General features: G+C 41.9%; 2 protein-coding genes across 10 annotated transcripts; one reads left to right on the top strand and one right to left on the bottom strand.

Annotated features, from left to right (window-relative positions):
• PCID2 (PCI domain containing 2) lies at positions 1–13672 on the top strand. 9 transcript variants are annotated; one of them, XM_068926643.1, is made up of 16 exons: positions 39–209; positions 593–683; positions 2100–2189; positions 2772–2845; positions 3641–3706; positions 4253–4294; positions 4791–4845; positions 6523–6626; positions 7365–7440; positions 7572–7713; positions 8829–8929; positions 10992–11065; positions 11250–11375; positions 11595–11718; positions 12748–12859; positions 13237–13672. In XM_068926643.1, the coding sequence occupies exons 2-15, from the start codon at positions 648–650 to the stop codon at positions 12835–12837; spliced, it is 1200 nt and encodes a 399-aa protein (XP_068782744.1). In that variant the 5' UTR covers positions 39–209; positions 593–647; the 3' UTR covers positions 12838–12859; positions 13237–13672. The 9 variants fall into 9 exon arrangements, 7 of the variants coding, with proteins under 7 accessions (XP_068782707.1, XP_068782744.1, XP_068782717.1 ...); XR_011137627.1 differs by having other exon boundaries at positions 87–209; positions 12748–12978; XM_068926660.1 differs by having other exon boundaries at positions 178–240.
• Positions 13666–27410, bottom strand: PROZ (protein Z, vitamin K dependent plasma glycoprotein). The gene is made up of 8 exons (XM_009665469.2): positions 27256–27410; positions 25198–25361; positions 23890–23914; positions 19094–19207; positions 16868–16999; positions 15526–15617; positions 15320–15443; positions 13666–14759 (listed from the first exon to the last, which is right to left on the bottom strand). Exons 1-8 carry the CDS (start codon positions 27359–27361, stop codon positions 14248–14250), a joined length of 1269 nt encoding a protein of 422 aa, XP_009663764.1. The 5' UTR covers positions 27362–27410; the 3' UTR covers positions 13666–14247.
• Positions 27411–27756: the final 346 nt, after the last annotated feature.

A 27756-nucleotide genomic window follows, 5' to 3' on the forward strand; every position in this document is an offset into this window, starting at 1 on the left:
GGGGGGTGGGGAAGAGGAGAGGCAAGTGCCGTCCCGCTGAGAGCAGCGGGAGCCGGGGTGGCGTTACGTGATCCCTTCCTCCCCGCCATTCGGAGGGCCGGAGCGGTGTCACGTGGGCTGCGCGCGAGGCGGTCGGTGTGCCGGAAGCGCCGTGGCGGTTGCCGGAAGTTGCGCGCTGCGCCGCGCCCTGGCTTGAGGCTGGGCCTGCGGTGAGGGAGGGCCGGGCCGGGCATGGCGGAGGTGCCGCCGGGGGCAAGGGCGAGGGCTGGAGGTGCCGGCGGGGACGTGCTGGGGGATGCGGGCAGCAGAGCAGTCCAGCCGGGCGTGTCCGTGCGGCCGTCGGGGCTTTCCTCCCCTCCCGGCGCTTCGGTGGCGCGATTTCCCCCTCCGCACAAGCTCCGCGCAGCAGGCGGGACGCGCCTGTGCTCTGCTTTGCTTTCCCTGAGGCTGCGTCCTTTCCCTAGAGGCCGGCAGCAGGTGCCGGGTCCTGAAAGACTGGGTAAAGTCGTACCGAGTTGCCGAAGGGGGAAAGAAGAGACCTAGTTGGGATTTTGTCACTTCGTTGTTCTCTAAATCTGCTGTTGGTTTTCAGAATGGGACACAACTGCGTTTAATCGGGGACTCCTGCGTCGTCTACTTCTATTTTAATGGCGCATATCACCATAAATCAGTATTTGCAGCAAGTAAGCAAGCTTTTTATTTGTGGGTACTATCAGAATATAAGGGCATGTGGAGGTTTTTTTTTTTTTTTGGCTGGAAATGCATTTTCTTGTTTAAGAAGTCAACCTAGAATGTGTAATGTGGTAAATAAATATACTTCTTAATGTTGTGATAAGTACATTAACTGTCTGCCAAGGATGTATTCCTGAATAGTGTGAGGACTACTGATATGATGGATGGTGAAGCAGTTTGTCCATAAGAATTAATGTGGTGGAATCGCATGTGTGCGGGGATTTAATAAATATACACAGTTTAAACGCAGAGACAAAGTGTTTGTGGCAGGAGGCTGCAGAGGCAGGAACAGGATCATAAGGATCGTCAGCTGGAGTGAATCCTCAATGTCAAGCTCTACAATTCTTGTTGCTTCTTTTTGAATGATCACGTTTGCATCACTGTTACCATATTCCTTTCTTGAGTTAGGGTCAGTCAAGTTAATTGAGTGAAGGAGAGAAAAAGTGAGTAATTTTTGTTGTTCAGCCTCAGAAATGAAGCAGTTGAGATCTCCCACAACAGTGATTTGCTCTGAAAAGTCAGCATCTTCTCTTGTTAACAGTCTCAATGATCTCTCCTCTCCATCCTCCATACCATATCTGCTGTGGAAGTACTTTTAGATATTAGTTGTTAAAATCCCCTTCCCAATTCCCATGCTTAATTTGTCATATTTTAATGTCTTGGTAGGAAAAATATCTTTACTATATGAAAAGCCTGTACTAAATCAGAACACTCATAGGCAAAAACTCATAGACTAAAACAGCAAGGAAAGCTGCAAAACTGAGGAGAGAACATAAAATCAACTGCTAACACTCTTCCAGAGACTGTTTGCTTTCAAGTAAAGGAGAATTAATATTATCTTCTGCAACTGGCTTTTTATTATTAAATACTATAAGTTCATATGAAATCTATTTGCAAGTCCTGATTGGTGACAGGACCAAATTACATCTGCAGCATCACAAACAGTAATGCTCAAAGATTTTTTTTTTTAATGGTTCACATATATATTTGGTGCTCATAAGTCCAACTGGAATTTTTAAAAACTTCGAATCTATTTCACAGCCGCTATCTTAAGATGCGAAACCTATGTAACTTCTTTTGGGCTTCTCTGATTTGGTTGTATCCTACAGAAAAAAAAAAACCTGTTTACTTCACCTTCTCTCCTGATAGCTTTTTGAAAACAATTAAAAGTAATTAAAACAATTAAAAGTATTAACAATACTGTACCGATATTGATTCCTTCAGTTTTAAACTTTTTAAAACTTACATTTGGGAAGGTGCTGATACGCATGAACAGTGATAACAAGGTAGCTTCCTTAGGTGTATGTAAATATGTTGTCTGGCTGTGGCTAGATTGTGTTCTGTAATATGTTTGTTTTCCTGGGTAGGTACAAGAAGCTATCGACAGCAGAGATGGACAATTTTGTGCGGAATTGGTATCATTTAAGCATCCACATGTTGCCAACCCTAGGCTTCAAGTAAGACTCTGTTATCCTGAGAAAATCTGTTTTTGGCCTTATTTTGTGTTCAGTTTTCCTCTCTCTCCATTGGGATTTCTTTCCACGGGGTAAAATCCTCAGAAATCTGCTTTACACCTCAGAGCAGGTTCCCCTTGTAGGTTTGTTCTCCCCTTTCTTTTACAAGTATACTATCTATCTGCATCTTTTCCTGGATGGCTTTTTGTCCTCCGTTTTGAATTGTTTTCTGGATAGGCGTTTTGAAGGCTCCCTGTGGCCACGTCTGCATGAGCAAGTGAAGTGGCACAGTGGGAGTGGATATGAAGATCAAATCACCTGGTCCTGAAGATCCAGTGCTTGCACTAAGTGTTTCAGAGGCTTTTATCTAAGACTAGCTCTAATCTGGTCCTGTGGACAGAGTGGACGCTAGCAGTTACATTGCACTGAGCGTGAGTCTTAGCATAATGTAAGGTTCTGGTAGATAGCAAAGGCATGCATGCGTAAGACTGCCATGATAAAATACCCTTATGATGTTCTATTTCTGGTGCAATGTCTGTTCTTTTAATGTTTCATTAATTTATTTTATATTTATTTTATACTTAGCTTCCATCTCCAGAAGAAAAGTGTCAACAAGTTTTGGAACCACCATATGATGAAATGTTTGCAGCCCACTTAAGGTAATGGCGGACCACGAATGGACAAGTCATTTGTGAGGCATGCTGTAGGGATGGGGAAGCATAGCCTTGAGTTTACTTGGTTATTTTAAAGGGCTTACATCTGAACATTTGGCATTTACTGCTCTTATAAACAGTGCTAGAATTGCAGGAAATAAAAACTTCTCTTTCTTATGTGCATAGACTTTGCTTTATGCACCTGACAGTCATCTGTATATAGCCCTTGACACAGCTTTGGGTTTGGTGCTTGCTATTTCATTTGTTCTTTTTTACTGGTTACACAGGAATTCAGAGTGAAATAAGGAAGAGAAAGAAATGTTGGGGGGGAGGGGGAGAGGGGAAGGAAATATTCATCCTAAACCTACTCTTAGGACAGCTGTAAGAGTCAAATAATTCTGCAAGGCTTTTATTTGAAAAAATTCAGTATTAACACTATCTTATTAACACTGTCTTATTAACACTATCTTTTAGCTCACTTTCCAAAGTCTTAGAATTTTTTTTTTTTCTAGGCCAGTCTCAGTGACAGTGTCAGTAAGCATTAGCTTATTACAGTTGATACTGTGCAGATTATAGAAATAAGGCCCTGTTCATCTCTCAGATCAGTTTTCCCCAACTGTCAAACTCGGTGCTCTATTAAAATGCTTGTGTCACTGTGTTAGGAATATTTCTAAAAAATATTTCTGTTTTTCTTTTACATAGAGTGTAAGGCTCTATACCTGTTAAAAGGCAAAAAAAGAGAGCGTTTGTCCGCAGGTATGGGACACTTTCTGACGTACTAATGTTCCTTCTGTTTCACAGGTGTACTTACGCTGTTGGAAACCATGACTTTATAGAAGCCTACAAATGCCAAACAGTTATTGTCCAATATCCTTTTCCATAAATCCCATACATTGTTTTCAGATGAATTTTATGCTTTCTTTTGTAGTAAGTTATCCTTACCTTTTTAGTTCTGATAGAATGTATTCTGCTTCCAAATATGCTTCAGCTATTAGATTTTTAAGCAAGGGAATCGAGGTACACTTTTCTCCTTTCAACTTTATGGGGAAATAAGAAGAACCTAGAAATTTGCCTCTAAAATAGAACATTAACTTCTGTCAGAGTATAGGAGACCCTCAAATCATTACTATACATCCCAATTTGTATTTGGCGGGGAGAAGATACTGATAAAGCAAGGGACTGTCTTATCTTGGAGTGACTGATGCTCTTCAGCGTGCTGCTGCAGCAGTAAGGGGTGTGTGACAGTGTTACTGTTCTTCCTTCCTGTGCTCTTACATTCTGCTTCTCGTTACTTGCTGTTTTGTTGATTCCTACCCTCTCCATGTAGCACATAATATATTGTGTAATACGCTTCTCTGTTTTTTGAATCTGTGCTTCATTTCATAGTGTTTTAAATTCTCCTAAATATAATACATCTTTCCTGCGCGCGTTTCAGGCGCATAAAGAGGAAAACTGGTGAGTACCTTGTAAAGAATTCTGCAGAACTAAACTCTCTCTTTCGCTGTTATAATAGCACAGCAGTCAAACTAAGATTATGCCTATAGTTTTTATTTTTCTCCAGTGATAAACTAAATGCAGCCTAATTGGTTTTGCTGCCTGTTTTGAGTTTTTAACGTCCACAAGTGTGAAAATTAACCATCTAAGCTTAATTATATAGAATAAGCCATAAGCAAACAGGAAGAATTTGTTCAAGGCAAGATGGTGGGTTTTTTAAGCCATTGAAGCCACCGTAAAAAAGGCTTCTGAATGACCTATTCCTCCGTTGTCAGATTACTGAAACGCTGAGATCTTGAAGACCAGTGCTTCGAAAAATGCATGCTTTTTACTTAAAAATTCTTTTATATTTCTGTAGTTTTGTGATCAAAACTAGCCAGAGAGAAATGTCTGTGTCTGATGTCTTACTTATTGCATGGTTTGCACACACTAAGTGTACAAAATTTTACTTTTCTAGGGCTTTACCTATTATGTATGCTGTTGCTCTTGACCTTCGAATTTTTGCTAATAATGTAAGTAGATCTAAACTGTACATTAACAACCTCATTACTTTTATCTGTTTGGAGCTTGCATGATGGAAACGTTTTACATTTATTACGTTAGCCTAATTTTGCTCATTACTGTTTAACCTGTTGCTTAAAAATATGCATGTCTAAAATTTTGCTGTTAGACTGAATTCCTCCAGTGTTTCTGAAAAGCTAGGTTGCTCAGTCTGTCCACCTTCCATTTGAAGCTTGAGCTAGCAAGGTTCTGAGGACCTGTGCACAATCTCACAGCGGTTGCTTAGAGCACGTAAAGTGATTAACTGCTGTCTTTACAGAATAGCATGGGGGCACAACTCGCTGTTTCCGATTCTTGCCTCCTTGTCCCGTTTTCCAGCTGTGTGATACTGCTTTTGGTGTTCGCTGGAGCCTGTGCTGAGCCGGTATAACTGCTGACAAGCAAAAAAACCAAATTTATATTAGCTTTTTCAGGCTAGTGAATTGAGGTTTAGGGATCTAATGAGAGCTGGACGGCCCAAAGTAAGCAGCAGGGTTGTGACATTGCTCCTAGTCACTTGACCTGAAGAGATCTAGTTAGAGTTTGACAGTATTCCGTATTTTCATTGTTGATCCACTCAGGCACTTCCTTGTGTCCAAGCACACACAAAACAATACATTCACATGCTTGCACAGAGAGGGGGGTGTGTGCGCATGGGTATGCGTGTGCCACCTGTGTAGCAAGTCTCAATTCTCTAGCCAGATGAGACAAATTTGTATATCTGAGATGGCCAAGGAATGGGGATTTGAGGTCTGTCATGCTGGAAGTGTTTGAACAACTTTAGTATGCTCAAAGGATGAGGGTACAGAGAAAACTCCTGCAGCAAAGGATGCGTTTCCATTTCTTTTGCTTATGTTTCACCTACTGTAAATGAAAGCGGGGGTCAGTGTTGTAGTGAAGCTTGTTGGAAAGCACGTAACAAATATCCACCCTCTGTTTTTTTCACCCTTATTGATTAAGTTGTGCATTAATCAGTGCATGGATCTGAGATCTTTCCTGCTTTACATGAATAGTATTGCCAACTGATTGTATTTCTCGGGTCTGCAACCTAGGCTTCCCCCCCCCCCCACCCCCCCCCCCGAAGATCTCAGGTTCTAGCCGTGTGTTACTGCCGGAAAGTGTTGGGTTTTGTTTTAAAAAATCTAGCTCTCTTGGCTGCAGAGAGAAGCTTAATCATAAATTCTAGAACTTAACGCTCCATAATTTGAAAATCATTTTAGTTTGTGTGTGGTTTTTTTTTTTTTTTTAACTTGACTCTTGGTCTTTGGAAACTTGAGTTAGTGTTAATGCTCCAATTTAGCTGTAAGATGATTCTCGATTTAGGTGTCTGAGTGCTGCATTGAGCTTAATAGGGCTGAAGCTAGTAGTCCTAAGTGCTATTTGCAAAGTTCTGATTGTCTTCCCATGCATTAAATTTGATGCAACGTGTTCAGAAGTCTCTCAGTGTGGGTTTTTTTTTTTTTTTGGGTAGTTATTACTTTTATTCTGTAAGTTTGAGTACTTCAGGATTTGGGGAACAGCAGGCATCCAGGCATGACAAATCTGTTGTTGTAATACTTTACAAAATGCTGCAGTAAGTAACTAAACTGTTTACAACCCAGTGAACCAGGATGTAGAATTATGCATTGTTTCTTACCATGCAATGGTAGGCAGATCAACAGCTAGTGAAGAAAGGGAAAAGCAAAGTTGGTGACATGCTGGAAAAAGCAGCAGAATTGCTGATGAGCTGTTTTCGAGTGTGTGCCAGTGACACGTAAGTGACAGATTCTCTCTAGAACTTGCACTATTGAATTGTTAAGAACTTGATGAACTTTATAGTTTGCTACACTCACAAAGACTGTATCTGTGTCAGAAAGAACACGTCTGGGGCTCGTTTCCTCTCGCTTATAGTCTGTTCCCTCTTCGCTATTAACTACAGCTGGGGAGGCCTCCCTTGAAGTTTAATATTCCTAGCAGATGTTGTTGGAGGGGTTGATTATGTCCCTGTCTCAGGAAAGATCGTTAACCCTTTTGTGCCTCGTTAGTTGTGAATTTTGTCTGCCTCCTTGCAACTGCCCTGCATACTGGAAGAAGGTGATTCTTTGGTTTCCACTCTTGGCAATTCTGGCACTTCCCAAGTGGAGAAAATGCTTTTATTCGCCCATCTTTTTCTTGACTTTGAATATTGGAAACAACTGTTTTGCTAGTGTATTTCCTTACAGAATGGAGTAAGGAGCCTGCTGTACTTGAATAATATTGTCTTGCGTGACACCTCTCATGTTGAGAAGGAATGCAGCAGAGCTATCTTAAAGACTGAGATTGAAACAAACGTTCTGTTTTGACAGCACTGGTATGGTTTAAGACAAGGAGTTCAGCCTTGTCTTTTACTTTCAAACATATTCTTACCCTGAAAACATCCATAGAGTATCTGTGGAGGGAATGTACCATTAGAACAAAGTCATTATTTTCTTACAATGTTCAATGTTAGTGGATTTTTTTTTCCTTATGACAGTCGAGCAGGCATTGAAGATTCCAAAAAGTGGGGCATGTTGTTTCTCGTGAATCAGCTGTTTAAAATTTATTTTAAGGTAGGGTTCAAGTCTGGTAAGCTGTTTTTTGTATTTCATATTCTAAGTCAAATCCACCCTTTTTGTATGATGGTATATGTCTGCGCGCTCTGAGTAAAATGCGATTCTTTTTTTTTTTTTTTTTTAAACAGATTAACAAGCTCCATCTATGTAAACCCTTAATTAGAGCAATTGACAGCTCAAACCTGAAGGATGAATATAGTATGGCACAGAGAGTTACTTACAGATATTATGTTGGACGCAAAGCGATGTTTGACAGTGACTTTAAGCAAGGTACTGTGTATTAATAAGACAGACTTGAACTCGTTGCTTGGTGTGCAATCTGAATGAAGTCGTTTGTGTGCAGCAGGTGCAATTGTGTTTTGCATTGACCAAAGGAAAGTCATGGTGAATGATCAAAGGGCCCACAGGCCGAGTCAGATCCGAGATGACTGATCTACATGACGCTTCTAATTGTAGTGTCTGCCCAGTTTTTAAATATTTGTAAAGTTCTCTGTAGTCTTCTTAATACGTTTGTGTGCATGCGTAGTAAAATAAGCATCTTCTGCATGAGCATCAACAGGATAGGTTTGCAGGGTCTTATAAAGGAGGCTTTGCAACTTTCTTTTCCTCTTGAAGTTGCTGTACGCCACGTAGGAAATGTTCAGCAAACTGTGTTGCGTAACTAATTTCTCAGTGCATTGATTTTGGAGGTTATAGTAATGGTATTTCCGTGATTTCTCATTCACTAATACAGATGCTGTTAGACGTAAGGTATACAGCTTTCATTGGTAACCAGAGCCCCTGCCCAAAAGAGCCATTAGTTCAAAGGAAAAGATGGATTCTGGAGCCAGTCTTGTTCCCAAAACAGTTTCCTCTGCCTGTCAGGCTTGTCCTTTGTCTCTCTTAGTGAAAGCTGATAGAGACTTCTCACACTCTCATGCTGTACACACTGGCACATTTCTGCAGATCAACAGATGTGTATATCAATCACTGCAGCTTACATCCACTGGAGAACCTTATCTGTGCATTTGGAAAAAGTTCTTTGTTTCATCAGAACGTCATGAAATTCCCCCTCTCCTGTACTGGTACCACAATGATATTACTGACTTGAGCTGGAAATTCCAATATCGTTTGTAACTGTTACATTTGGCATCTAGACATTGACATGTTTCCTTCCTCTTTCTGAAGAACTCATTTTTCTGGTGATGCTCTCTTTGATGTGATTCACTAGTAATTTTTACAATATTTTCTTAATATGTTTTGGTTGGCTTGCTTCTTTCTTACATCATTTAAAATGTCATAGGCTCAGCCTAGAAATGGACGTTAAGCACGGAATTTGGCTTGTAATTTTAATCAGTTTTGCTGTTGACTCTTGTTACTAGCGGTATTTTTATTTGTGTCTGCAGCTGAAGAGTACCTGTCATTTGCTTTTGAGCACTGTCACCGCTCAAGCCAGAAAAACAAGAGAATGATTTTGATCTACCTATTGCCAGTAAAAATGTTGTTGGTGAGTAGATGTTACTCTTCCAAATGAACTTTTTGGGGGCAGATGAGCCATACTGAGTATCAGCTTTTTTTTCCCCCCCTTATTGGTATTCGGAGGCTGTATGTGCCTGACCCGTGTAAGAGTCATCATATACAGTGTTTTGTACAGCTGGAGACAGAAAATGTTGACTTGTCACTTACATGCAAAGTAGGAAAAGGGAGGAACAAACACTAACTCCTTCCCCCATCTTTCTCCCACTCCTCTCAAAAGGAGAACCTGAAGTTACCTATGTAATAAAGATGGGTGCTTCTCCAAACAGCTCAAAGTTGGAACAACTTAGCAGTGTAACTCATGTCATGTAGTGGAGTGCCTGCCTTGTGGTCAGCTGTGCACAGAAGGGCCAAGGAATGTGTGGTTCACTAGTACAAATCTGTCCGTTTCTTTCATCTGGTGAGGGTAAAGAGGATGTGCAAGTAGTTTGCTGAAGACTGTTGAGGCACATTTGCCACAGGAAAGAAAGGACCCTCAACTTTGGACTTTCTAATTGCACCTTGTCTGCTTATCTGTTTGAGGCACATCAGAAGTGCCACCAAGTAGAGCATTTTGGTTTTGATCACTGAACAAATCAATGAAGACTGGTGTACATTTTATCTTTTTTTTTTTTTTAAAAGAATTAAGTGCATCTCCGCTTTTAGTTCCCGTCCTTCCCCATCTTTTGTGATGGCGTTTTTGTTTTCCCTCAGTTACTGTGATTACAAATTTAATTCAGTGTAGCTGAGGGGACAAGAACAAGATTTTAGAGTGTTTTCTATTCCTGGCCCTATTAGCAAAGTGATTCTGCTCCCCGTGGAGAATGTTTTTATCATCTACTTTTGAGAGTTTCCATCTTCCACTTCTGCTCCAACTTGTTTGTGACCATCCTCCCTTTTTTCTTCTGTGCTCCCTTTTCAGTCTCCTGCAGTGTCAATTCAGTTACTGCTCTGCAGCTGCATTTTGGTGACAGAAACCTCTGGTGGGGAAAGGGAGAGTGTAGTGGGTATGATAATTGGATTCTGTTTTTCATTTTTACTTACTGTCTGTCTTAATAGTTGTCTTCAAATCAATCAGTGGTAGGGGTCAACAAAGCAAAGCTAACAGCCTTCCTGTAAACTTTTCCCCTTTTGACTGGGTGCCCCACAGTGCTGGGTCCTTTAGAGCCTACTGTGGCTCTTGTGGAGCAGTTCTAGTGTACTCGAGGCCCTAAAGAATCCAGGTAAAGGTCATTGTTTTCACGGTTACTTTTTTTAACCGGGCTCCAAGCATTACCATGAACCTTAAAAGGTACTAAAATGGCTTGGGTGGTTTTTTTTATTCCTAGCAGCTCTGAGTAAACATGCACTTGAGTTCTGCTCTCTGATAATCCTCCAACCAGGAAAGGGGTTACCAGCAACATAGGATGATGGTGACTAAATTTAAAGTCTGACCGAGTCAGTGTGCAATCTGATCTCTGCTGTGCAGGGAGGGGAAAAAACTAAGTTTCTTCTTGATAGTGCACATGATTCAGAGTCTTACCTTATCTAACAGTGAGAATCCATTCTTTTTCTTGAAATTTCAACTTTCTTTTTTGTAAGAGAGGACATTTGTATCTCCCTGTGGAGGCACAGTGGAAAAAATAATCTGATACAGACTGAGCTAGCACTGAACTGTGCTGAAGCTCTGCTTGTATGATTAGTAGTGCCTGAGATTCCAGCTGTTCTTTTGTTTGCAAATTAGATCATACAGTCATAGCGTACAGTTTGCATCAGCTTAGGCCTTGTGTCACAGCATCTTGATTTTACAAGTTTGAGAACTGTTTCCCCAATAGCTAGAAATATTAAGAGACTCCTCAAACCAAGATATACATGTAATTATCATGAGCTGGGTTACAGGACGTTTGCTTGGGGGGGGGCATGTCTTACAATACTTCTATTCACTTCTTGTTCTGTAGCAAAAAAAAAAAAAAGTAGTTGAATATTTCCTGTTTCTCTGACAAACGTTTTTATAGATTTAATTTAAAATGCATTTGACTTTATTCTGGAAAACTTAGAAGCCGTTTATTTTTCAGGGCCATATGCCAACAATTCAGCTCTTAAAAAAGTATGACCTTATGCAGTTTGCTGAAGTAACAAAAGCTGTGAGGTATGGTGATTGTTTTATTGTACTATATCTGTTAGTTCAAAAAAGTGTTACTTAAAGGGTATTTATTTGGAATGACTGAGAGAGAAGAATATTCCTATCAAGTCAGGGTGGTTTGTTTGTTTGTTTGTTTTTTCCTTGGAAGAGTCGGACCTTCTCATGGTTTTTATTTCTTCCATCCTTGTAGTGAAGGCAATCTTCTCCTGTTGAATGATGCTCTGACAAAGCATGAGACGTTCTTCATTCGATGTGGAATTTTTCTTATCCTGGAGAAGCTGAAAATCATTACCTACAGAAATCTCTTTAAGAAAGTGTAAGCGTAACAAGCTATGTTTTTTGCAAAAGCAGATTTATTATGATTTTTACCTAGGATTGAGATAGAAGTGTGTATGTTACTTAGTTGTCTCCAAGAGGCCAGGTTTCGAGTCAAACTGAATTTACTGTAGAGAGGCCATTTTAATAAGAACTGGAGTTTTTAAGTGATTGTTCCTCAGTAACAGATCTTTTTTTCCTGTTGGTTCTTTTTTTTCAGATATTTACTTCTCAAAACCCACCAGCTATCGTTAGATGCCTTTCTGTTTGCCCTGAAATTCATGCAAGTGGATGATGTTGATATTGATGAAGTTCAGTGCATTTTAGCTAACCTTATATATATGGTATGTGTTGCCCACTAGCTATTTGGTCCTTGCAAACTGCAGTCAGTAAAAAGTATTAGAGAGAATGAAAGTTTATTACAGAAATATCTCAGATCCATATAGCTAAATCTAAGGTTTTCGTGTGCGTGTAGTAGTCAATTCACTTGGGCCCAAAGTGCAAATGTTTTCATTTGCCATGGGGAATTCCTCTAGTTCCTTCCTCTTTTTCAGGAACCGTTTAAGGCTGCGGTTGAATTTTCATCACTAATCCTGTAGTAACCTTTCTAAATATGCAGGAATATTTATTTCAAAATACGAAAATTATACCTGGGACAAGAAAGGGAATTGTTCTTCTGCATTTGAAGTAAGAGACCCTTGACATTCTAATGTCAGAAGAATTCAAAACGTGATTTTTTTTTTTTCTAGTTGTTTTGCATTTTGCCTTTTGCTCTAAATGGGTCTAAACTATTCATGGGCAGATACAGGCTTGACATCAAGAAGTTTTAAATAAATCCGAGGTTTTGGAGTAGCACTGCAGTGGCAGCAAGAAATGAACTGCTTTTCATTTCTTAGACAAACGATGTGGTATGTTCTTGCAATAACAGAGGGTGGGATTGAGAGACTGGAAGATCTCTTTCAGTACTAAAACGCTACATGTCTGAAAAGGAAGAAATCTGTCATTTAGTTTGATTTGGAATAGCAGTTAATTTTAAATTTACGTTTGCTCACTTTAAAATTACTGTTTTAATTAACAGTTGAGTTTTGTCTCTTCAAGGAAATGTAAAGTGACCAGTAGGGGGCTCTGGCAACGGGCTCTAACAGCGTTAGTTCATGTATATTTTTAAGGTTCCAACTTTCTGCCTATCACGTGAGCAGACTGACTTATATAAGTTTGTTTGTGTGTGTGGTTTTTTTTTTTAATATAGGTAATAAGTGCAGTGGTGATTGAGTATACAGCCATAGCTTTGCTTGATTTAGTCTGAAGACAGCTGAACTACAGGAACTGTGTTACCAGCTTCGCTTACTAACACAATCTTTTTCTCCTGCCAGGGTCATATTAAAGGGTACATATCTCATCAACACCAAAAGCTTGTGGTCAGTAAGCAAAACCCATTCCCTCCGCTGTCAACAGTGTGTTGAGTATTGCATCTTATCCATGCAAGTACGTCTCCTAATCACCCAGAGAACACTGTAAACAACCTGGTTCGTGTCCAGTACTGCAATACCAGGAACTGTCTGTGGCTCCTTTCCCAGAATGGCCAAGGCTGCCAGTGTAACAAAGTGCGTTGGAATGAAATGCTCGCTCTTTAATGATGATTTCCGCAGGCTTTTTAGATCATTTAAAGTATCTCACCAGGAAATAAAAGCAGAGCATTGAGAATTCCTTCTAAAGTAATTGAAAGGTTTTATAAAAAATGCTTTATGTTACTATTTCTGCGTTTATCTTTCTGAAAAAAGAAGTATTGTCCTCTGGTACTTAGGCTAATCCATTTTTCAGGGTGGAAATGATGTTTCATTTTTTTTTTTTTATTTTTTTAGTCTCTCCAATAATGGAATGGAGGAGAACTCTCTTCAGGCCTTCTCTAAAAACTGGAGATTTTGTGCTTGACACCGGGATCTTTACTGTGTCAGTGAAACTTACAGGTTTAAGTAATTGTGGGATGTTTCTTTGGAGGTCCTCAGAAATAGCTTTTTTTTCTTTTTCTTTTTTTTTTGTTGTAACTCCTGTAACATTTTGTTTAATTTTCATCATGATCAACAAGGACATAGCTAAATAGTTTCTCTCTTCACCACTTTGTTCTGTTTCTAGGGAAGAGACTGCTACTGGGTCCATTATTTTAAGTGTTTATTCCTTTATTCCTTTTTTTTTTTTTTTTGGTACAACATAACTTGGCCTATGATGATGGTATTTTTGTTTGTTTGTTTTTAACAAAATAAAAACTTGTTTTTTCCCCTCTGTGGGGGTCTGGTTTTATTTATGTCTTAATTTCTTCCTATTTTACCAACTAACTGAAGTGGACATAATTTCTAAGGGAACATAGAGCCACCACATATGAGAGAGAAGTATTTTTCAGTGTGATATAAGGGTCAAGTTCCACATCAGCATACATGTTTAAAGGCTTGGAGTTCCCCTGGGCTTAGTAAGTATTACTTGTACAGGTGCTGAAATAAGAATATGTATATGATGAAGCAGGCCTTAGGCTAATAAGGATTAAGATGACTCATTTCCTTCTAGAAAAGTCCAGAAAACTGTCAAAACTTCTTGAGTTTGAGGATGAACTGTAATAGGAAAGTAAAAGTGTAGTCTTTTTTGCAGTAAAATAACTAGGTTTACCACATCATAATTTTCACAGTACTGTGTGTCAACAGAGAAAGGATAGACAAACACGGGCCTTTTTTGTGTGAGTTGGAGTTAAATATTTACAGTATTATTGCAATTTCCATTGCTGCATATTGTGACAGAGTCAAACTGATCTACAGGCTGCCTGCAAGTGTTCCTTGCAGCCATCAGTAGGAGTTTGGTGGTGGAGGGTTGGTTGCGTTTGTGTCTTACTTCATTTTTTGTTTGAACCATATCATATACCTTGCAGTGTTGGTGAATAGAAATGTCTTCCAGTCACTGTCTTCTAGTGGCCAAGATCCCAGGATACCTGTCAAAAACCAAGTGCCCTTGTACTTGGTGGCAATGAAGCCTCCTCCAGCCAGTTGCTTGTCTATGGGCTCCTGGTGGTGCCCACAAAACTGCCTGTTTGTGAGGCTTATGTTGAGTATTTGTTTGCAGTCCTCAGTAGGAAGGTATGAAACCAGCAACTCTTCACCTCTAAGTTCATCACCATCCATTTTCCAGCCACTGACTGTACCAGCCAGTTTTGGAATCAAAATGTGTTCTGCAAAATCTCGCTCAGGAATGCATACAGGACGCTGGTGTTTGTTGCACTCAATGTTTTCTTGGAGTTGTAGTAATGCAATGTCATTCTCACCAGTGTCTTCATCGTACCGGATGTGTATGTGTTTCTTGTTAACTTGCATTATTTTCTCAGTTCCATTTGTTCCATTATACCCTGTGAAGTAATAACATGTTCACTGCTGTCAGGAAAAATTTATCAGAAACCTTGAAAACTGCGTGCAGACTGGTAAGAACCGCTTGTTTGTGCTGGGAAATGTGTGCAATAGAGAAACTAAAAGTGCTTTTTGTTGGAATAATCAACTACAGTAAAAGTAAATGAGGAATGATATCTTGGCAGTGTAGAAGCACACGTACTTTCAGAGTGGAAGTACAACTACCCAACACTGGAAGTGAATTTTGGTGTGAAACAGTATCATTTTTCCCTTGGAAAAAAGAACACCTCTAAATCCCCCTGTTTTTGCCTATCTCTAGGCACTGTGTCAGCCCATCGGAGTTCTGAATTGCCCTCTAAAGGTACTTGTCTCTCTCCTTGGCCTGTAGAGGGGGTTTAGGACAGCTATGCTTCTAATTCAAGCTACTCAACTAAGATGCTTAAATGCGATAAATTTTGTTTCCTATAATAATATTTTTATGCAGCAGAAATTATATAAGCTGCTCTTAAAATGAGAACACTAAAATGTGCTACAAAAAGAGAAAATAGGTTTGGTCACCTACCGGCACCAACCCTGATCTTGAAATTGCTGTGCAGAAGAGCACACTCTGCTGTTGTCAATACAAAGTTACTTTTCAGTAGCACTCCTCCACAGAAGCCCTTCCCTTCCGAGTTTAGCAACAGAACCTCAGAGAAAAAGACAAAAAGACAGTGAACAGTGCTGTCCAGGGGAAGTTGGGTGATAGGTTTCATGAACTGCCAGAAATACCTGCCAAGGAAATCTCTTGTCACGCTTCTTCCTGGTTTCACCTATCCTCATCAGATTATCAGTGCCTTGAATTGTGCCACATGCACACTGATCTAGCAAAAGAATAAAAAAGTCAAAACCTCGTGCTGAATCATTCCAAGACCATCGTTGTCTGCAGATATTTTATTGCTTCCACATTGGCTCTACGGTTGAATTTTTGCACCAGGAAACACAGGGGAAACACAACCTTCTCAGCTGATGAAAATCAGAATAACTTGCTCAGCCTCTGTAGTCTAATAGCTTAGTGATGGTGCGGAACGGTTTGGGGCATTGCATTAGGATTGTGGTGACTGGATTTCGCTGTGTCTGTAGCAATTAGATGAGCATCAGCACTGGTTGCTTTCTCATCTTTGTATTCTGTACCAGAATCCCTCTGAATGCCTGAGAGCTGTGGCCTGATCTGGGCAAAGGAAGCCCGGGATTTCCCTTTCAGAGCCGTCATTCTGGGGGTGCACGTACCTTTGTGCTCTAGTTCAGACCGAGAGCAAGCTTTTGAAGTAGATCTCCCAATTAGCTGTGCTAATCACACTTTCTGTTCACTTTGTGGCATGGACTTGGGTCACAAAAACTGGATCCTTTTCAGGTGAAGCTAAACCCGAAGATGTGCTCCAGGAGCATACTTAATGCACTCTCACACCTAATGGGTGCTTAGTCCACAGGACCAAACCAGAGCTAGTCTGAAGTAAAACCCACCTGAAATGCACGTTTAGTATGGACATCAGATCTTCATCACCGAAGGTGTTGCCTTACAGCTGCCCTCTTGTTGTACTGCCTTATTTGCTAATATAGGCAGGGCCTAAGTATGCTCCCAGGTTTTTACAGCAGACCTAGTTTGTAAATGGACTTAGTATGAGTCTCGAAAAAAAAGAAAAGGGCTACTACTTTAATTAACATAGCAGCAAATGCTGCCCTTCATTTATCAGGTCTTCAGGTGCTTAATCTGAATCAATTGGGAATGATGTTTCGTTCCCAAACAGATGAGTCTACAGTGGAGTCGCTCGTTACTGAGAGCGGAGGTAGAGTGGAAAACGTAGCCCAGTGAGTGATACGTAAGATAATGCAAGTGCTCTCTGCGGACCCGCATTTAGATGTTCAGATCAAATATTGTTTCTTTCACCACTGCTCAGGCGTCTTTGCTGGTGGCCCTTAGATTCCACTTTTTGCTGCCCAGTCTAGGAGGTCAATGAGGTTCTCGTAGCTTGTTTCTCCAAGCAGGTTGAATTGCATGTCTTGATGTCTGATTCATTGCCTGCCCACCTAAGTACTGAGTGTCTGCCCTCTGCACTTCCATGCCCACACCTACCTAATGCGATGCATTGCTTCTTATCCTTCCCAAGCTCATAGCCATCAGCACAGGAGCAACGGTATGATGTAGTTCCTGGGTAGCAGAAATGGTGACATCCTCCTTTTGCTTGGTGTTGACATTCATTTTTAGCTAAACGGAACAAGCAGAGACAAAGCATTGGGAACAATTCAGCTGGAGTTTTCTTGCATAGCTTGAGTCCTCTTTACTAAGTATTTAATGTTTACTCACTGTCTTTGGGGCTGGGTCGGGACTCTTTATGTGGTTGTGGTAGTATTTCCCACCACGTTGTTTCTCCCCTTGTTAGGGAGAAATTGGAGACAGCTGAGCCTTTGCAATTTCCCCAGACTCCCTGCAAACTGTGCTCACCTAGTACCTCCCTGGACCAGACTGCGTCTCTGAGTTTTGGAGAACATCAGTAGCCAAGGGTCAACTAGACCTTCCCTGTGAAAGATGCTGTGGGATTTCTTTGGACTCGTTTGAACAAAGCACCAAGTAGCTGCACTGGTGGGGGGCAGGGGGAGAGGGAACTACTGCACGTTTTACGAAGACAAGTATTGCTTGGGGAAAAAAAAAAAAGCTAAAGTGGTCTGCTTTTCAGTGAAAGCAAATGCAAAGCTCTTTTTTCTCATGCTTATGCCAAGAAAATTAAAATTAACAGCTGCCGTTATAAAAAAAAAGGGAGCGCTCATCACCTTTGAAACATGGTCGGTCATTTTAATTTTCCATAGCTGAGCAAACACTTAAGCTTCAGCCCAAAGCAGCAGGAGGAAGACCACCTTTGGTGGTGTATCCAGCCCACAGGTGGAGAAGTAGCAAAAAAACAGCTTAAAGTGGCTCCCTCAGGCTCGCACTGAGCAGATCTGGTTCCCAGCACTACTCCAAGCTGTGTCACCCTCTGTGCTCCCCGAGAAGTTGGTCTGCGCCTGTCCAGTCACACCCTGTATGCAGAAAATGACACTGCCTTACAGCAGCCAGGGCGTCCCCCATCCCAGGGGACCTCCAAGCAGGCAGAAATACTGACGTAAGTGCTGGAAAGCGAAACCTGGCAGATGTAAAAACATACGGTCCGGGCCAGTGCGTTTGAAGTGCCAGAATGTGTCTGTTTTGTTTTAGCCCTTTTACATTTCTGCTCACAAAGGTTTGTGTTCTGAAGCGGATCTAGGCAGATTTTACCCTTTTCTTGCTCTGGCAAAAGTTGGGGTATGTTTTCTGAGTAAACTGGAGTAAGAATGAAGGGGTTTTTTTTTTTTTTCACTCTAAAATGACTAAAGAAATGACTAAAGGAAAAAAGAAGCTGCAGTTTTGGTGTAGTTTGTTTTGCATCCCATGTCTTAAGGGGTTGTAGAGAGCCCTGATTTTTGTAGATCTATCATTTAGTTCTAACACTTCTAATTGGCCTAGGTATAGTAATTAGTACTAGACAATATAGGAAATGTGTGATATCCATTAGACGTAGAATGGGGTAAGATTATGAATTGTAGTTTAGCATCTGTAAATATTACAAGATACTTCGGTCAACTTAGGTTTAGTTAAGATAATATTAGGAAGCTACAGACTCAAAAATACCAGAGAAGCAGGACAGAAGTTAGTATCTTTTTCCACGGGCAAAGGATTATAAGTAGGATGAGTATTAAGTACCCAATAAATGTCATTTTTACTGTATTCAGACTGAGAATTAGAATGCAATCAGATATGAATACACCATCCTTAGAGTAAAATATTTTATATTATTGCAATAATAAAAGAGACATTTAGCACATGATTGTGCTCCTCTCTCCTGAGAGATTGTTTTGTAGGCCCGTGTAACGAGGAGGTCATATCAGGAAGGCAGTTTGGGCTCTGAATGCAGTTTAGCATCTGGGACCACAGGACGGCGGTAGGTAGCCCACCTCTATTCATCTTTGCAGGACAAGCAGCCAAGGAGGCCCGGCAGTATTGTTGTCCTCCAGGGGCCTTTAGAGCTGAACCACAAAAGTGACTCACTTCAATCCTCTTGCTACATCGCCAAAGGAAGGGAGGGTCAATGGGGACAAAGTCAATGTAACCTTAAGACATTACAACGTTTTGGCAGATTTGCCAAGGGGCTTTCAAGAAAGTAGCACTCATCACCCCTGCTCTGCCAAGAATTGTATGTTTTATCCTAAAACTGATAGTTAGTTGTAATGGATGAGTACAGTTTCCAGAAGGAGATTCAACTTCTCGGAAGAGGAGATGGTGCCTTACCGTAAGCACAGTTCTCTCCTTCGTAACCGTCTGCACAGGTACACGTGTAACTGCGAATGTTGTCTTCACACACGCCGTTGTGCAGGCACGGGTTTGAAGAGCACTTCTTGCCATCTGAAGAAATGCCACAGGAGAGGGCTGAATTACTGTCAGCGGTGGCCACCACTTACATGAACTACACCGTGCTCCTCCCAGCGTGAAAACCATTCGGAGAAGTGTTGCAAAAAAAAAAACAAAAAACCACACAGTTAGGAAGGAAATGTGTTACATCTCACTGAATTTCTCCGTGTCAGTAATTTTCGCCTGAGTTTCTGCTTTCAAATACACTCCTGCGGCTCTTAGCAGGGAAGCCGGGAAGTGCACGGAGGCTGAAGGTGGTTCTGAAAGATGCTGCTCTGCTTCTGGGACAGACCTGACACGTGTAGGCAGATTTTGAAACGGTCGTTGTATCGGATGATATTAGCTCCCCAAAGAGTAGAAGCAGGATACAAACCGTCACAGCAATTAGCTTTCGGTCTAGCAATGACTGCTTTCAACTGTAGGCAACGCAGCCTGGAGCCTGGCCTATTTGGGAGTACTGGGACATGGGGCGACACACTACAAACAGCCCATCTTGCCAACCTGTCTGGAAAGGTGAGCATTCTGGGAGCTGGTTTCTGACCAAAATGTCTTTATTTTCCAAAGAACACAGTCTTTCCTTGCATGTAAAAAATTTAGCTGGAACCTTGATTTTCTGTCAAAAAAGTCCTGAGTGACACTACAGTTTCGTTTTGTTATCCTTCTCCTCTGCTATCTGTGGTTTCGTCTTGACATTTAGGATATGTATTTCAGTTAAATTAGTGTAATTACCACACCTTGCGTTCTCCAATATTTCAAATAAATAAAAAGCAACCTAACCCTGGTACCTATTTTCCCTGTCAAGGATACAGCACTAACGGCCCATGCTGAAAGTTCAAAGAAACCCTTTTCAGCCCAGTTTCAACAATGTATCGAAAACGCTAAAGCTGGAATTTAGGCCTCCCTTATGCTTCATGCACTCTTTAAGAACGTAACGTGAGACGAGCTTTTCAGGTCTCACAGGGTAGATTGATATGCACTGGGTGAGAACCTGGCCTCAAAATTACACGGTGAACCGCAACAAACTAGGAGGAGATCTGCCTTTTACACAGCTGTACAACTAGTGTGAAGCAGCTAAACGCTAGCAAGCTTAATCGTCCTGAGGAACTGGATGTTGAAACCCAGAGGACTCACTACTGCCGGTGGAGGACTGGCTGAGCTATCAGTTTCCCTTTAAGCTGGCTACTGGAAAGACTCCAAAGCAGTTTGGAAATGTTCTCCAAATAACAACGGCGTATGGTAGACGTTAGTTGGAAAAGCACGACCTGGGACACGAACTCCAACCTTTCTAAAATTTAAATCTTCATCAAAGAGGTTAATTCAGTCAGAGGGCTACCATAACTAACATCAGGGGCAGAAAGATTAAAACTCTGGCTGATACTGGAAGAAAAATCAGCTTGGGCTAACACATGTGTATCTTTTAGCGTTAGTTGCGCTAAAACACTGGCTTAAAGCAGTTACCTCCTCCAGTACACCTGCAGTCAGCTGCCACCAGCATACCCCTTGCACTCTTTAGGTCTGCCAGGAGTGGTTTTGGATGGGATGGGGCGGGGGGGGGGTCATCAGTGCAGCTGAACAGGTAGCCTTGAGGTGTGAAAAACTCCAGCAGCAGTGGCTGGGAAGCTGGAGCTAGGGAAGGCTGGGGTCCACAGCCTCAGGCAAGTTAGATGGTTTCAAACTTCCAAAACACATGCTCAAATGCAGCTAAGTCAGTCTTGGAAATTTCTAGGATCAGGTGAGGTTCCATGAGACTAGCAAAAAATAAACACAGTGCCTAGCTTTATTAAAGGGGGGAAAGGGAAGATTCAAGGAATTAAAGAAATCAGCCTCGTTTCCATTACTGGAAAGCTAGTGGAAGAGTTAAACTATTTGGTAGTACCCAGAAAAATACCAGGGTGATAAGTAAAAACTAACATCTACTTGTCAAGATCAAACAATCCAAACCAATTAAATTTAATTCTATTACAGGATTATAGACCTAGCGGGGAGTCAATGCCATAGAAATGTTTCATATGATATTGTCATAAGCCAGGTAGCGAAACACAAACTGCTATGAGGCATGCACAAGACTGTTTTTAAAATGATGTTCAAAGAGAAGTTACCAATGGCTAACTGCATACTCGTAAATAAAAGAGAGCCAGGGACAAGTCTGGCCCCAGGTCAAGGGTGCTGACTGCGTATATCCGCACTAGAGCTAGATGCACTGTGTCAGCTTTGCCACAAAGAGATCAACTTGGAGCAGCACAAATTCGAGCCAGAAGGTGAGCCAGCAAGTAGGTGGTGTTGATGTTCAACCTTTCTCTCCAGCCCTTTTTTATTTGCAGTACAGATTTACTCTGTGTACCCTGGAATACGGACAGAAAGCAACAGGTATGATCAGAGGTCTGGAAAACGTGACTTTGGAAGACAGGATGAAAGAAATGTATTTGTTTAGTCGGGAGGAAGAGAATTATGGAGACAAATGACAACCCTCCTCAAAACATGTGAAAGGATAATAGAAAGAAGGAAATGCACACTGCTTTTCTGTAGAAAGAGGATAGGCCACAGTGATTTTTAATTGCAACAGGGAAGCCACAGCTGAACATGAAAAATCTGTTTCTACCAGCAAGGATAGACGGGAACTTTTCAGGCTCCCTTGGCAGTTGCAGAATGTCTGTCATTAGAAGTTTTAGTAGGGATGTTAGGCAGACATCTCTCAGGCATAGTTTTTATACTGCTCAGTTTTAGGCCACACAGACACACAGCTTGTCGACCCATGTGTTTCCTATAACTGAAACTTTCAAGCACTTTATAAAAAGAAAGGGGTCAAAAACTGGACAGGTTTCTAGGGATATTAAGACAGATACAAAGCCAATGCCCTTTGATTTATCTAATTGTATTATATATAGCCTTAAGACCGTTTAAGTTATCTGAGGGGAGATACGCTCCTCTAGATTTTTTTTATATGAGTGCACACGTGTGTGTGTGTGTGTGTGTGTGTACACACATAAATACATATATATGCACACACATATTTTATATACACAGACACACACACACACACACACACACACACACACGTACATTTCACACAGACACAGACACACCTATGTATATGTTCTTTCTTTAAACATATACTAAGGTGGAGAGAGTTTGAGATCATTTCAGGTAAAAGTTCTATTTTGGAACAGATACTAAGTAGTTTAAGTTGCATTAGGGGTTTCCTCGTTCCAGTAATGGTCCCTGTCCACTATTACAAGATGGTAATTATTCCCAAATTTTTAACATTTTTTCAGGTCACAAATTTGACTGAAAGAAAAATAAAAATGGACCGAAGGCATCATGTTAAGCTCCCATTAGTTTTGCTGGAGTTCAGGCCCAGCTCTAGGGAAAAATATATTTTTCATTATATCATTTCAGTTATCACTGTCAACCTACTCTATTGAGAAACATGATTTTAGAGTTCTAGTTCTAAATGTTTTAAAATATATACTAAAAGAGAGCTGGGCACTAGCAGAAAACAATACATCCTGACTGGGACTAAGCTAGGTTGGATGAACCATCCTCAGCTGGTCGGTCACCTTTCTCTCTTCCCAGACTACAGAGGAAGCCTGTATGACTATCTTTGCATGAATAGCTGATGGCTGAAATTAGGAGAAAATAATCCCACCCTCACAGATGTGACGAAACACATAACCAAGGCCAGATGCTTACTATGATTCTTCATAACATTTCAACCACAGATGGGATTTTCTTACGGAACAGTTGCCTGGACTCAGTATTTTAATAGTTTCTGTAGAAAATTATTGCTAGATGCTGTTTTTACCACCGCCTTACTCACTCTCTAAAAGTAGTTTGAAATCAATAAAACTTAAGTAAAAAACAAGAGATAGATAATTTTAGGATGCAGCATGCAGAAAAGAGGGAGGAAATAAGGCATAGTAGCCATAAGCTGGTGCCCACTCTCGGTGTTCAGGAGGCGTCTAGTTACAGTGGCCTCTCAGTTTTCTCTATAGACGGACTTCTTGCCTTGGGGGCTGCCAAGGCATGATGCTGTGCTATCTACCAGACTTTACAGACAGCCCAGGAGCTTTTAACACCTATTTATCTCGCTCAGGTTTAAGTGCTAGGCTTGCATTTGGGAAGTGTTCCTGGTAAAGCTATGCTGTTGTGTTATATATATATCTAAGCAAAGCACGCTTTCTCTGGCATCTCTTAAACACTTAAAGGCTCAGTTTGTACTGGCAAATATACCTCTTTCGCATGCAGTAAAAGATCTGCGACTAGCGTTGCTCTGGCGCACGGCTGCCACGGGGGCTCATACCCAGGGGCCGTGCTGTGGGAACGGTGCTGGCAGATGGGGTGAAGCCCTAAGTAGCTACACGTTCTGTTCGCACGGACCCAGCTTATTTTAATACCACCTTCAGTACAGGGAAAGCAATAGCCTGCTTACTGTGCTCACACCTAAGCCCCTTCAACTTTTGTTCTCTTTGCACTCTCAATTGTTTGCCTATTTATGACTTTTTAAATCCTTTCACATCACCTCTTTTCCTCCTGCTTTACTGGAGACATGACAAGCAGCACCCGGGTGTTTCTTGTGGAATAAACTGCTACAGTCTCGCACAAAAGCTGCATCATACCCGATCGTGAGGCTCACAGCGTGACACCGTTAGGAAAGAGAAATCAAGAGGCCTGCTTACCGTAATAGGCATCCCAAAACATTTTCTGAAAAAAGGGGAAAACATATTTCAATTCTCAAATAATGTATTCTTCCATAAATATTGTGCTAAAACAAAAACATTTTGTCAGCGAATGCATACTACAGTTCAACGTTTACACAACTATAAATTCTGCCCTGCCGGCAAAATTTGACTGACATGAAATGGGAGGGACTTTGAATCCTGCTTATGTTACTGTTTGCCGAGAAGTTACTAAAGAGAAAAAACACTTTAAAGGCAAGAGAGGAACCGCCAAACCCATTAACAATACGGTTTCCTGGAAAAATTGGCCAGCAAGTCTCTCTCTGGCCTGGGAAGTGACCCCAGCCCGTCCTGCTTGGCCCCCCCGGGCTAGGAAGCTGGAAAGCGTGTTTCGTGTTGTCCTGGGGGGTAGATCACAATCCTTTTTGTCCCCACAACCTTTTAAAACAATGAATGCTAGGAAAGCATTCGTATGTGTGTGTGAGAGACGGTACATTTCAGGGCGAGCTGCCAGAAGGGCAGGCACTGTAAAAAAAATCCCACATGCGGCAGGATGCGGCCAGGGATGGCATCCCCGCTCGCGGCAGCTGCGCTCCCGCTGGGGCTCCTTCATCCCTTTTCCCCTGTTGCTTGGTCCCCCAGCAGGTGCTGCTGGCGGCAGAGGTGATAGCACAGAGGGGAGCTGCCGGGATTTACACCGTTCATGAGCTTAACGGGTCCCGCTTTTCCCTCTCCTCACTTTCCCAGTGGCCCCAGGACACTCCAGCTGCCCTTGGGCAGCCTGATGGCTGTTTCCTTGTCTTTCCCTGCAAACACAATCTCTGGCAAGATTCCCGCTAAGAGCTCAGCGTCTGGCCGTGCATTTCAGAAGGGCCATTGCACAAGGAGACGTGCGGCCGCCGAGCGAGAGAGCCAGCTCCTCTTTTCTGTCCGTCCTGCTTCACGCTGGTGCGTTGCAGCCCAGCATCCCTTTGCCCTTCCTGATCCTGAAGGGATACTGAAGCCATATGTCTGCGTGTGGTCAGGATGGCACAACCAGCCATAGACTTTCGCAACAGAAGCCACAGGACACCCAGGGTCATTTTCAGGAGGGGACTTTCAACACATCACAACAGGCTTCCACCTTTCCTTCTTAACCACTGTAAACATCTGCTTTCCACCTGCTGAGGTGCCAAGCGCCACAATTTCACGTGGAGAGAAAGCCAAGTAACGGAAGCAGGCCCCGGGGACTTCAGCACGGCTGAATTTGATAGTGAAAAACACAAGATAGGAATTCTTAGAACGCACACAGGAAAACAAAACACTTACAAGCATTTCATCATTTTCAAATACTTCTCTCGCTTCTTCATGCGTGCATCTTTCCTCGAGGCACTCTCTTTCCAAGCTGCCCTGAAGGACCTCCTCCAAAAGTAGGAAACTGGCCCGCCTGTGTCTCTTGATAACTTTGTTTGCATCGTCAGCGGGTATAAACACTGAAATGTTATATGACAAAATGCTAACATAAGTACTTAGATTAGTTTCCTTGTCTACTTTCACCTTTTTTTTGTTTAAGATTTTAGCTAGCAGCCAATTTTAATCATGAAGAGAAATCCTTTGGCTAACCCCGCACTGCAGCAACGTTAAATGTATATCCTGAAAGAGCTCTGCTTCCTTAGCCCAAACTACGCTGAAGAGTCACGGAGCTGTTGCACCTTTTTTTTTTCCTTTTTGGGAGTGCCTGACTTGCTCCCAAGCAGAGGGGATTTGTTACAACTCCAGGTCTCTAAGACTGGGTCCTGTGACATGTGTGTGTTGCATGTCTATGTGTGCAGGCACCCACGCGCGCACCCACGCTTGCCCTATGATGTCCTGCGCAGCCCCCTTGCTGCTGCTCAGTTCTGTGCTCCGTGGCTCTCTGATCCAGGCAGGACCAAGACGCCAAGTTTCTGAGTCACGACTCTGTCTTTTCTTTTTCCCTGGTTTATACAGCACTGAGCACAAGGGGGGTCCCGATCTTTGACCAGTGTTCCCAGGCTGCACAAAAATAAAAGTACTCGGCTCTGACTCATTGCAGAGCTTTTCTGCAGAATTCCTTGTAAATGTAAAGAGTTTTTGTATCTACCTGCAGCAGCCTTTCCCATTGCAGTTTTACCCTGCACCGAACCTACAAAACAGCTTGTTGTGACACGGCCAGGGGAAGGGGAAAATATTTCCGTAAAGGCAGAGACTGTTATGTAAGACTCCAGGGGGCTTGCAGACTCTTAAGTAGAAGTGAAAATTATCACTATAAATTTGTGATGAAGGATCCAAACTGACACTCTTCCGTCTGATTTCATGGGGATTTTATGCTGAGGAACATAGCATGTCTTGAGTTCTCAGTCAAATATGCCTCATGGAAAATAAATAAAGGTGCCCCCTCAGCAATGCCCAGAAAAGCTTTTATGAGCACCATATCATACACTACGCCTTATGGGGAAGACTCCATGGCTTGAGGAGGGAGGAGGAGAAAGCAAAGACAATAGAGCTATCAGATCTTAAAGCTCTTCTTGGCAGGGATGCCCACAACAAAAGTCGCCTGACAGCAGGGTGGCTGCTGCCAGGCTGTAACCTGTTGCCTATGGCATTAACCCTTACGTGGCTTCTGTGTGTCGGCTGTGTATTTGTCCGTTCTCCTGTACTTAGAATATAAACCCATTGGGGCAGCGACTGCTTTGTTGTTTCATATTTTATACAGCATTCGGGGTCCTAGAACTGCTGGGCACAAAGGTTGTATTAATCGGCAATAACACGATTAGAAAAAGGCACAGCAGCAATAGAAAATTTATTCTGACACTAAATATAATTTCAGTGTTGTGCAGTGTTTCATATATATCTAGCATAACTGGTAGTGCACTTTTTTTGGAAGGGCCATTTTGACTTTTCTTAAGCGGTCGCTTTCTATTTCTTTCTTTCTCGCTCAGCTCCTCCTTATTTCCGACAAGTCACAGAAGATTAACACAGAAATGCGTATTTGTGCAAACTACAAAAGGTGTGCTTCTCAGCCTCTTTAATAAGACTCTTTTCATTTCAACAGCAACTAGAAATATGAAACAATTGGTTTTTTAATACCTGGGGCGCACTCTAAGAATGATAAGTAAAGACAAAATAGCACCCTCATGTAAACGATGGTATTTCAAAATGATATTGCCTCGGTAACCAACTGTAGTTTTAACTTAGGTACATGAAAAACCAGGAGAAATGTAATAAAAATAAGGAATAGAAGTTTTTCAGTGATGCCACCCTGCGCTACAAAAACTAAACGTGATACAAGGTACGTAATTACTCATGTGTTTTAGAAGAGCAGTGGCGCAAAGCAAAATTAAAGCTGCAGCAAAGCAAAGGCCATACCTGTCTGCTCTGTCTGAAGGAAAAGAAGGACAGAGAGGAGAAACAATATTGTCCCAAAGCACCTTGCCATTGTTACCCTCTGAGATGACTGGTCGCTCGCCTGCATTCCTGCAGCTCTTTTGGGAAGTGGCTAAAGGAGAAATGTTGACGTTTAAAGTCCAGCTGCTCGTGAGACAACAAAACCTCTAAGGGCAAAGCCTGGCCTCAGGGTCAACACACGAGCACCTTAAAAAAACCGTTCAGCGGTGCAACAGTGCCCCTTCTCTCTATGAGTCGGCCGAGAGTGGAGCAGGTTCGTCAGCTCTGCTGACAGCTGCTGGAAACCGCCACGATTTGAATATTCCTCCCACCCGTAGGCCTTTTAGCGCAACGCAAAATGGGGAGAGATGAACACTATGAACGTTTCTTTGTACCATACCAAAGCACAGGTACAAGCTTGATGATGACTACAGGGAACAGTTTTATGGTGTGACTGGTTTATGTGCTATTCCCATAAGACAT

This window comes from Struthio camelus, chromosome 1 (genome assembly GCF_040807025.1).
Source record: "Struthio camelus isolate bStrCam1 chromosome 1, bStrCam1.hap1, whole genome shotgun sequence".
Lineage (NCBI taxonomy): Eukaryota > Metazoa > Chordata > Aves > Struthioniformes > Struthionidae > Struthio > Struthio camelus.